Raw genomic sequence first — 11,606 nt, forward strand, 5'->3', positions numbered from 1 at the left:
ACATAAACCTGGTTTTCTGGTTTCTGCAGCTGGAGACACCAGCCCCATTGGTGGCACCTCTTTATGCCTCCCCACACGTTCAGTCCTAGCGCGTGTGAACATAATCTGAGATCTCTGGAAGGGGAAGGCACTTAGCTCTGTTTGTTCTTCTGGGTGTACACAAAGGCTGTGTATCCCAAACTCAAACATTATTGCTTGGGATCAAACCATTCCCTGGTGGAAGCTCAGTCATTTCCCTCTGCAGAGCTGGGGGGGCTGTTTGGTATGGGGGGGCATTCCTTTCCAATGCAGCTTATGTTGTGATAAATTGAAGAGCCATGTACACTTTGCAAAAGCACTCCTTTCAGATGGATGAAACCCTGAACAGCTGCTTGATTTTAAGTTTTGTTGAGGATACATTATGGGAAACTGCTTTCTTCTAGGGTTTTAGGTGGGTTCTCAGTCCTGCTAATATTTGCCTATCACTGTGTGCCAGCAGTGAGTAGAGCTCCTGGTGTCAGCATCTGGCCCTGGCATTACTTTGTGGCTGCTGGAAAACAAAATACTGAGCTTTCCTCTGCTTTCAGTCCTTTAAATGCTGCTTTCCTCCAGAGCTGAGCCCAGGCTGATTTCCCTCGTGGCTTTTGAGGTAAAAGCTGAATTTGCTTCTTCTGTCTCTGCTGTGGCTGGTGCCCGAGCAGGAAGGGCCCAAGGTCGGGGCTGAGCTGTGTCAGGTCCCCTGTGAGTACCTGGAGTGGTACATGACGGCACCGTGTCTGGAATGTGACTGTGCAGGGCTACAGCAAAGGGGGAGCTCCCTCTAGGACAGCAAATAAATGCCAGATGTTTATAAGGAAAGGTTGTCTGTGACAGGCAGCCGGGAAAGAGCACTTGTGGGTGGATGATACCGTGTAGGTTGGTTATAAAGTCATGAAAAGCTGCCTGAAGCTCCCACATCAGAGTTAAAAGAGCATGAAAAGCAAGCAGCAGCCCCTGTCCTGAGCCAGGGGAGAGCCAGCAGCACAGTTTGCATTTCCTTCACGGGGAAACTGCCGCTTATGGCTCGTGCAGTCTCCAGGTGAGCCACAGCCTGGGGAGCAGGGAACCATCACCAGAAAATCACACTGCTGTAATTCCAAAACCCACGCTCCTTCCTCAGTCATGACTAACTCAGATGCAGATACTGTTATTATGGATTTTTGCATTTGTCCCAAGGTGACTTAGGCGTTCTAAATCCTGCTGCAACTAGCAAATCCCATCAGTGAAAACACTGAACACTTTTGCCTCTTCAACCAGACCCTCAAAGACATCTTCAAAAGCAGTGTTTCCCACACATAGGAGGGTTCATGAGGATCATGCTACCCTTTAAGTCTGGACCTAGAAAGCTCCTGTAGACCCTGCTCTGTATGGGCCACGTCCTGTTATGCAATATTCTATTCCATGTCCCATTTTTTATGCAAGTCTGCTTTCTACCACCTTATGAATGCTGGGGGCCTCCTGATCAAAGTACTGTCAGACAGAAAGAATGAGGGGATGAAACAGAAATAATGAAGTATTTACCAGGAGCTGTGGCCTTTCTGTGAGGCCCTGGAACAAAATACACTGAAACAGAAAAAGCCAGCCTCAAATTCCAAAAGGAGGGCTTGTTAAAGACATGGAATCACATGGAAGTGTTTAGGAAACAGAATGGTTAAAAAAACTCTCCACAGCTCCTTGACCATCAGCTCTGATTGCTTCGGTTTCCTAATCTGCTGCTTGTGAAGTTCTCTCTCCTTTTGGCACGACTCTACCCACAGCTCTCTGCACGAGCTCTGAAGGTATCTGCAAGTCCACGGAGAACAAGCTAATTACAGGGCTTTGACTTTCTTCCTTAGTTTCCATCTGCTAAATATTATTTTTTCATGTATGGAATTGCTGCAGTTGCCACAGAAATGTTGCATGATCAGAAATGGGAGAGAAAATGTCCGTGAGAGGATCATTTGCTTCGGATGTGGTCCAGACAGCAAAAGGACTATTGCAGGATTTCATCACTTCCTTCCTTCACCCCTTTTAGTCCCAATCTCATCAAATATCTTACATGACTGCGGGTTGCCCTTGTCTTCACCAAAGCCTTCACTGGCTTCAGGAATAAGGGTGGAAGGGTTCGTTGGGCAAGAGAAGAACATGAAGTTCCCTTTTGCTGCTCTGGTGGTGCTCATCCATTTCCCTGGAGTCCTTGTTGTCCTAGACTGCAAGCAGGGCTCAGTGCATTTCTAATGAGTATTTCTGCCCATTTCCACACTCAAGCCAACACCTGCACTGGGAGCTAAGCCCTGTCACACAGTTTGTTGTCTCTTTTGCAAGCTGGGAAACAAAAACAGGAGAGAGATGTGGGGTGGTCATTGCTTTGGGGTCACTATCCAGAACAATGTGCATGACAATCAGCCAGGAAGGAGCTCAGGTTGCTGCTCATAAAACCATTTCCATTTCAAATCAGGAGAAATACACAGGAGTGGGGGAGTACTTCCTATGGTGACATGTAGAACTCACTTGGCTTTTCAGAGGTGAACCTTTGCTCACAGTGACTGAGCTGATTTCACTTGCCAGCTGATCAGAAACCCAAGAGGTCCTGAATGAGATGAGGGTCCTACTAGTCCAAGACAAATTCCACTTTGGCTGAGAACACTCAGTCTGCCCAACTTCCTCTTGTTATTTCCATTGGCTGTAGCATTCCTCAGAGCCTGTCCTAGAAGTCTGCTAGCAGAGACAGGTTCAGGGGTCGCAGTAAGCCAGGATACAGTAGCATATAATGTCAGCACTTCTCTGGTGGTCCCATGTGCTTCTGCCAGGCTTCAATCTCTCATTACAATATTAGGTTTCCACCCTTATTGCTGCAGAGGAAGCCTGGGGTGTGTGTCTTCCTCACCCCACAAAGGCACTGACTGCTCTCTAGAAGACATCTGTGTTGATCTAGTGATTTCTCTCTAATTTCTCACAGCAATAACAGAAATGCCAACAGCACTGCCATTTTTGTGCCCATCTCATCCCTTTAGTGCCAACATATGGGCTGCCCAGGCTGCAGTGGCAGGGACTGCCATGGAGGGACTCCAGTTGGAGCTGCCTGCAGAGGTGTGCTCTCCTCCCAAAAAGCCACAGCTAATGCTGAAACAGCCAGTCCTGAAAGCCCCTGGGACAAGCTATCACTGAGGTTTTGTGTGGATCAGGCCTTCCAGCTGTGAAATGCTTTCAGACCTTTTGGCCTAGAAGGTGCAACTTTTTGGAAGATTGCTGTCATTAAATAGGTCTGTGCTCGTATATCTGTGGGAGTTGAGTCTATAGCATTTCAGCCTGATGAAAGGGGAGAGAAAATAGGTTGTGCAGCAACTACTACTCAGAACGTCATCTGCAAACTGTTTAAGACATTTTTGCGTGAACAGACAAAAGATGACTACCGTATGTGTAACTTCTCATGTTCCTTCACAGAAACCCTGAATAGTCCCTCTATTGTACACGAATATAAACCATTTCCTCTGGAAGGACCCTGCTATGAGACAATGCAGCGTTTCTTTATAATCCTGAGAGCTATTGATACATGGCTTCAGTCCTTGCATTGCTGCTTCTGGTTCACTGTGGGTCTGGTAATAGCTGCAAGAAAATTTCTGCAATAACCTAGCTATTTTCCTGAAGCCTAAATTGTCTGTGCTGAGGTTTTACATTAGCTAACATTTGAAAAGGAAGCTGTCAACACAATTTTTCCTCCGAAATTGATCGTTGCGCAGCTACACTTGAAGGCCCAGCAGTTCAGCCAGCCCGGGTGAGTAGCAGGGAAGAAGTCCCTGCAGCTCAGCTCCTGCCATGTGTTTGTGATCTGTCTTTCCCTTTTCTGCAAACACATCTCATTCAGCACGTGGCATCCCATGCATGTGAAGCGCACACAGCCTGCTCCCCCAGAGGCCAGCTGCTAACACACAGATCCCTGCCCCACGTGGATCTGCCCTGTCCCTGCTGAGCTGCAGCCAGCAGCAATCCCACCCCAACCCAGTCCTGAGCTCCCCTAGTACTTGCTGTTTGGGATAGCCCAGGCTGCCAGGACTGCAAAGGTGGCTGCCACACCACACACCACAGACAGGAGGCTTCATGCCCCCAGACTCCATGTCAACAGCTTCTATAACCGTAGAGGTTTGGTACTTACAGGTGGACCTGGAAGAGAGAAGAAAAATAAACAGTAATTAATTTTTTAACTCAATAAATCCTAACAAGAAGAGCTAGGAAAAAAAACATTGCACCATCTTTTGGGCTTTATCCTCAGGCTGCTCCCATTTGCTGATGCACTTTCACCAGCTCCCTGCTTGTTAATTAAGGTATCCCCACATTAACCACCATGAGTGCAAGGCAGCCTCTGACAGCCCTGTCAGAGCCCTGCCTTGGGAAGGCCATGCAAGTCAGCCTCTTGACACTGCCAAACTCAGTTTCGGTCCTCCAGCACACATGAGAGCAGGGAGCTTGTTATTTATATGACTCCTCCTCACAATCCTGCCCACCCATGGGGGCTGAGAAAGTTGAAATTGAGGAGGCAAGAGCCCCTTTGCTGCTAAAATTCCTACCCATTTCCCACCAGAATCGGTAATCTTGTGAAGGTGTGAAATGGTTAATGAGGAAACTGCAGCTATTAAAGATATCAGGTACCTTTTCTCTTTAATACAAGCAAATTTTCCCCTTTTCTTCTGCCTCTAATCCCATCAAAGCCAACCTGCCCTCTCAGAAGAAATTCCCTCAAATCCTCTGGGTTTCTTTTATTTTGAAAATCTTTTTTGGAACCTGCCAATGTAGAGCACTGCATCTCCCTCATACAGAATGGTTGTACAATATATATCAGGGCTTAAACAGCACATTTCTTTCATCAGCTCCCAGAAAATTCCTCAAAATCCTGACAGATATTGTGTGTGTGGAAAGAAACCCCCGGACGCACTATTTTGTGGTTTCCTCTCTGTGGGAGAAGCAAGACACACCATACAACTGTCAGGGGTTTCTACATTTTCCATACTTTATAGACATTGTGTTTTCTCTGTTTTTCCTCGCACAGAGTGCCAAGAAGCAAGGCTAAGCAGTATAACAGGCAAGCTGACAGATAACAGCAGCAGCCTCCTCCTTGCACGGCAGGCGGATGTCACAGCGAGCACCTGCGCAACAATGCTCATCCTGAAAATGCCCCTGGCTGAAAGTCCACTAAAGAAACTGGAGACCTTGGATGAACAAACACTTTCCACATTGGAAATCTCTCACTTATTGTGACTCTCTCATACCAGGTTTGGTGACCTGAAACTGCCCTGTCAGATGCCACTGTTAGACACGGCTTTCATTGTGGTTGATCAGAAGAGGTTACCTCTAGATAAAGTAACTTTTGGTTAAAATACAAAGAGTAATAACCACCTTCATGATGGCTGACAGAGCTCAAGTCAACACTCAACAACTCAAAACAACTCCAATCAAATTTAGGACAGGAGCCCAGGGGCAATCCAGATTTGGCTGGCCTGGCAATGGCCCACCAACGGTGCTGATGCTGAGGTCACAGTCCTACTTGCTACACCAAGCCTAAACAACAAAAGGGTTTCTGATCAGACTGCTCATTTAGGAGGGCAAGGTCACACTGATGCCGGAATCCTAATTTATGCCAGACTGGGAGAAAAGAAAGGAGAAAAAAAGAGAGTTTTCTGAGTCTGGCTTGGATCACAATGAAGTTCTGTGGGAGAACTGTTTTGGAGAGATTTTGTTTCAGACTGAGTGCCCTGACACAAGGTCAATGCTTATAGCTTGCCAATACACGGACTTTATTTCCATTAGCAATGCTTCAGACCCTTAATAACCCACCTACCTCTCTGCATGGACTTGGGGCACTCATGGATTGCATGAACCGAACTGCTGAGCTGACATTAAAAGAAAAGCTTAAGGACATGCAAACCCTGAGCCATGCCTGTCCTTCCAGCCCAAACACAACCAGCCAGCAGCACAGCCTGTAATGGCATTGCCATACCACTGAGAGCAAACACAAGCTCTTGTTTGCTCCAGAAGCTCCGTCCACAGAGCGGAGTAAATCAGCAATGCCGGCAGCTCTGGGCCACACACCCCACACAGATCAAAGGCAGGAGGAACAGTGGAGGCCCATCTCTGCTATGTGCCCCCTATAAAATTAATGGTTATGTGAAGGGGACTGCACAGTCTTGTGTAAACACTCATCACTGAGCTGCAGGGACACAGTCTTGGCTGCAATAAGGCAATTGGGAGACACCATCCAGGGACTGGGCTTCAAATGCTGGGATCGTCCGTGTGACCCAGGGGAAAGCAAAGCCCTCAGACAGAGTCATTTCCAAAAGCAACATCATCTTGCATGGGCCGGAGGAGGAGGAGGAAAGATGTCCCAAAGACAGCAGGAAGGGAGGAGGTGCTTCTGGATTAGCTGTTGCAAAGCATAGGGGATTTTACGAAGCAGAATAAAGCTTCAGCAAAAAGCTTTGGTCGTATTCTGTCACGGTGATAAATGACAAGGTGGAGCAGAGGTTCTCAAGTGGCTCAGTCCTTAATGCAAGTAGTAAAATAATGAACATTAGAGTAAAGAGTGGATAAAAGAGGACAGAGATACTTGAGCCTCTACTCTCAACAACTCCAACCACCAGCAAATGCAGTGAGCTCAGTCCTGGCCAAAGCTCCGGCAGAGCTGCTCTGGCCCAGGCAGGGATGCTGACAACCCAGCAAGCCAAGGGAACAAACCCACAAACTGACCAGGCTGCATGGGCCCCTTTACAAAAGCCACCTGAACTTCAGCAGAGTCACCACACCACCACTGCATGTAGTCCCTATGTCACACGTCTCTTGCAGGCCCAGCCAGTTTGGGGCAACCATGTGCAACCAGGCCTGCTTGCCCCCACATGGGCCAGCTCTTGGTGGTGAACTCCAAAGAGCTCCACAAACAACCAAGTACAAATCACACTTACTGGGGGCTCCTCCCCTCCTTACAGCAGGCTCTTTTGGGGTGAGACAGAGGTGGTGCCACACAGGAGATGAGCTACATCCCCTTTCCATATAAACAGTCAACAGAGAAAGGATGAGTGAACAGAGAAGCGATAAAAGCTACTGTGAACATCTCCAAGCCCATTCCACAGCGAAGCCCAGCCAGCAGGCAGACCCAGAGCTTCCAGATCACCAAATTCCTCAGCCTTGCACAGCAGAGAACCCACAGTTGTAATTAGCACCTCCAGATGCCGTGTGTTTTGAAGCTGATCTCGCTGGGAGCGCGGCGATGCCGGTGCTGGCACGCGGGCTGCAGCACGACCGTCCGCCCACCACGGGCTGCTCAGGAAGCTCCTCTCTGTGCACTGGAGGGCTGTAAGTGACTGCAAGTGCTGTTTATCCAGCTGCAGGGCTTGTGGAGCAGCAGGGGATGGAGGAGGGGACGGGGAAAACGTGTCAGGAGTGGACGAGTGGGAGGAAGCAGTGGTCTCCTGCAAGGAGGAGACCTCCAGAGCACCTCTGAAACGGAACATTGAGAAAACAAAGAATTCTTGTAGGGGTACCCAAGGTCCCTCCAAACATATGGCCTCTGGAAATTAGCACCATCTGCACTGTCCCTTCTCAGCTGCTCTGGTTTTTATGCAGACAGAAAACTTCCTTAAAGAAGCTCTGCCTTTCCGTAGCCCGAGTGAGCAAATCAGCAGCCACCTAAGGGTAGGTCCACCTTACTGCACATACAGAAACACCACACCTGTGATGAACTGCAAGGCCATGCCACAGAGCCCCCTGCTCACTCGATCTTCCCCATGTTCAACCAGCAACTGAGCACAACACAGCTGCAACGAGTCCTTTTTTCTCAGCCACTAATGCCACCCTCCACACTGTAGCCACTGGCCTCAGAAAAGGAGAGGCTTTGTTTTGCAAGCCGGTCAAATTTATCCTAATCTGGAAAGTCTCATGTTCCAGACCATCAGATGTTAAAAGCTGGACATAGAAGAGCAGGTTTGGTGAGAAGCCTTCTGCTGATGACAGAGATATTCTCCAGCTTGAGACAGCAGTGCTCTCTGGACGGAGAGGATCACTGAAATGATCCCATCCACTTACGGGCATTTCCTGAAGTCTGGAAAAGTGTCCATTCTCAAAAGGTTCCCAAATGCTGTTGCTTATTTTTTCTCTCTAATTTCTTGGATTCAGGCAGTACGGTGTCTGCAATGTGTGTATCTTCCAGCCTGCTCCAAGAGCTCACATGCAAGGAGTTTTTTTTTCCCCTCCTGTATAGCATACACGAGACAAGGAGGAGAAAGAGGGAACACGAAGACATTATTGTTGGTTACTTGGGTCATCCTCACTACACACTCTGGCAGCAGCAACGATGTAAACATGTAATCCATCCCTGTGAGGAAATCCAGCCATTTCACAGACCCAGAAGCCAGCCTTAGGGAGTTAGAGAGATACAGTTACTTCCTGACATTCAGGGCTATGTTAATTGATAACAAGATAGCTGTGGCCAGGCAATTAGTTATGAAATGCTGATTGAAATGCCAGCAGCCTGAGCATGACCCTACCCAGGGTGGCATGGAGCCCCTAATTCATGGCTCCATGGGTATTCAGTGCAGACTGACCCCATTTCAGAGCAGGCATACCCCAGCTGGGTGCATGGAGCACAAACAATGGGTTTAGCCTATTTTAAACACAGACTATGCTGCAGTTTTCTCACAACAGATCCAGAGTACTCACATTCTTCTAGAGCCAACCTCCCTAAGTCCATCAGGGGACAAGTCGTACAAGCAGAGGCAGAGGGAGCATTAACTCAGAGAACTTCAAATGAAAAGGCAAAAAATGCCATGTGCCTTGCCATAATTCATTATTATGAGCTGTAGGTGGAATTAAAGACCAAAAAATCTTGAAAATAATGAGAAAAAATTTAAACACTGACTACCCAAAGCACAACCTCCAGTAATTTTGCTTCAGGCTTTGTCAGCAGTGGCAGACAATCTGAGTGAGCGGATAACTCACTCCAAAGAGCAGAAGGCCCCTGCAAAAGGCCAGGCTCCTCCATCCCTAAAACATTCCCTTCTAGGCTACACCCTTGCAGAGTGGCAAGAGGTTCTTCAAAGGATTGCAGAAATGTTGGGCAGTGAGAGGACCATCAGGATTTCACTGCCAAAAAATCTGACCAATGCTAAGCTGAGGCACCAGGTTATGCCAGTCATTCAAGCTGTCCCCCAAAATCAAACCCATGACATCACTGAGAGTCAACAGTTAATAGCAGCAGCTGTTGAGGATAAAAGTCACTGCTCAGGCACTCTGAGCATCCCAGCATCACCACCACCAGAAGGCCACAGGCACAGCACCAAAAAAAGTCCAAAGGATGCTGCTATGATCAAAGTAGACATCAAGGTGAAGCCTCACAGAAAAATTAAAAATAAAAGAGGGGGTCTGACAGTGGAGTTTAATCACAGATCCCAAGTGCATCTCCAAACATCTCTGCTCGTTTCAAAATAAGGACAACAGGAGCCAGTCAGCCTCCAGGGCCAAAAGAATCTAATGAGGCTAAGTGGGGCCTTTGGCATAACCACAGCCAGCTCCTCAGGCAAATTAAAGTTCTCAACAATAGACAAGCAAAAAATATTCTGACAAACATTTGGGAGACCCCCTTGCAAAAACAAAGGGCAGGAAAGGGTCAAGAGCAAATGGCCCACACAGTGCTGGCTGCACCCAGGACAAAGAGAGCACCTCTGGCACTGCCAGGGGAGAGATGGTGGGATGGCCAACGCTGGGCAGCACAATGCTCCTTTTGGGCAGGCATCCATGGGTCAGCAAGCTCTTCCCAAGCAGCAAACAATCACATTTGTCCCTGCCATGCTGAAGCACTTAGCACCACAGAAAGCAGAGAAATCCGGGCTGGGAAGGACTCCCAGGGTCAGCTCACCCAGTGGGTTTTCATACTTGAAGGCCCCCCCAAGGTTTCCCAGTAGTGGTGCAGACCCCTGGATGGTAAATGGAAACCTTATGGTGGCAGGCTCATTCCACTCCACCACCTTCTGCCAAAGAGCCCCCAGGCTCCAGCAAACCACCAGCCCAAAACCGCTGCTCTTGACTATCCCCCTTTCTCTTCCCCTTCTGCCTCCCCTGAGCAAACCAAACAGAGATTAAAGGATTCCTGTGAAATGAGAGTGACACGAAACTGAGGAGGGAACATCTTCAAAGCAACCAAAGGAATAAAAAGTCTGTACCTAGCCCATTTGGGCAAATATTTCTCTAACCTGCTGCTGTCCTCTGGGGATAGCGACACCACATGCTTCCCTAGTGATCCAGTCCAGGCAATACCCAAGCCCTGATTCATGAGGCCATATTTATTATCTTTCTTAGAGACTACCCAAAATTTCCAGTGTTGTTGTTTAAGTCAGTCAATGACCTCTGATGCACAGCAAATTCAAAGAAGAGATTTTTTTATTTCTCTCCTTTTTGCGGTTACCTCATGTATTTGATGTCTGCAGTCCTGTTCCTCAGTCTTCTCTTGTCTTTAGACTAAACAAAACCTAATTCTTCCAGTCTCTCTGCACAGGCCATTTTTTTTTGGACCTCTGGTTGCTCTCATTGCTCCCCCTCAGTGGCCTTTTTGCCTCTTGAAATGTAATTTTCAAACAGCAACCGCCTCTCCAGCTCACTGCATGAGTCCATGGCAGATGACTTGGTGAAGGCAGAAGACATGGTGTCTATTTACCTTATCCACAGGGTCTTACTCACAGAGGGAAAATGAGGTCCTCCCTGTCACCACCTCTGCCTTGCCCTTATGTTCTGACATGTCACTTGTTCTCCATGAGCCCTCGAGGGCTCTTTTCCTTAAGAAGCTGATGTCCTCACTGTCGGGTGTGACTGGCATTCATGTTCCAGTGAGGAGGAAGGTCTCCTGCTCACTCACAAGGAACAACTTCAGCCTTTCCTTGGTGTCCTTGACAGTCCCACCTCACCCTAGGCTCTCAGATTTTCATCTTGCACACCCATTCCTTTTAAATCCTTTCAGCCTTACTTTCCTCCTGTCTTGAATTTCACCTTGCTGAGGACTTTGTGATTTTCTTTAGCTGATCTCTTCCTGTGGCTCCTTTGCACCGGGACAACTTCAACAGTTTCTCTGTCAGGCTGCTGAGTTTTCTCAACTTCTTCCCCAGTTCCTGCTCTCCAGGGGCACTATCCCACCAATTCCTCAGCTCCTTCTGTGTTTTTGAAATCCACCTCAAACACCTGAGCACAGAAGCACCTCCCAACTCTTAGTCTGAAGACACACATGCCAATTCAATAAGGTACCACTCCAACAAGCCCTACCCTTTGGCAGATGTTTGATAATCTCTCTGGAACTCTCACCCTACATCCCTTAACACATCCTCTTCCATGCCAGGAATAAGTGGGTGGCATCTGAGAGCTCTGGAGAGATCCAATCCAGTTTAAAAGTTACAGCTGGTTGTTCAAGAGGAGTCTCTTGCTTCTGCACCGAGGAGATGACTTCTTCAGCACTCAGCCAGGCCCTGCACAAGCCCTATTCCTCAGAGAGTTGCAGAATTAGGGAGGAACCACAAGGAAAAAATGGCCAAAGTAAATCATGGCTGGGCAAAGCAAAAACCAAAATCCATGGGATTTTTACT

At 48.0% G+C, this 11,606-nt stretch overlaps 1 protein-coding gene across 5 annotated transcripts in view; it reads right to left on the minus strand.

The window, feature by feature from the left end:
- COL13A1 (collagen type XIII alpha 1 chain) overlaps window positions 1-11,606 on the minus strand; it is an 86,385-nt gene that overhangs the window by 54,692 nt on the left and 20,087 nt on the right. For all 5 annotated transcript variants that reach the window (XM_031063597.1, XM_031063600.1, XM_031063599.1 and 2 more), the window contains one exon: window positions 4,151-4,158. In XM_031063597.1, the coding sequence (XP_030919457.1) occupies window positions 4,151-4,158 (8 nt within the window). The remainder of the gene's footprint in view (window positions 1-4,150; window positions 4,159-11,606) is intronic.

Source organism: Geospiza fortis, unplaced genomic scaffold (genome assembly GCF_000277835.1).
Source record: "Geospiza fortis unplaced genomic scaffold, GeoFor_1.0 scaffold637, whole genome shotgun sequence".
NCBI classification, from domain to species: domain Eukaryota; kingdom Metazoa; phylum Chordata; class Aves; order Passeriformes; family Thraupidae; genus Geospiza; species Geospiza fortis.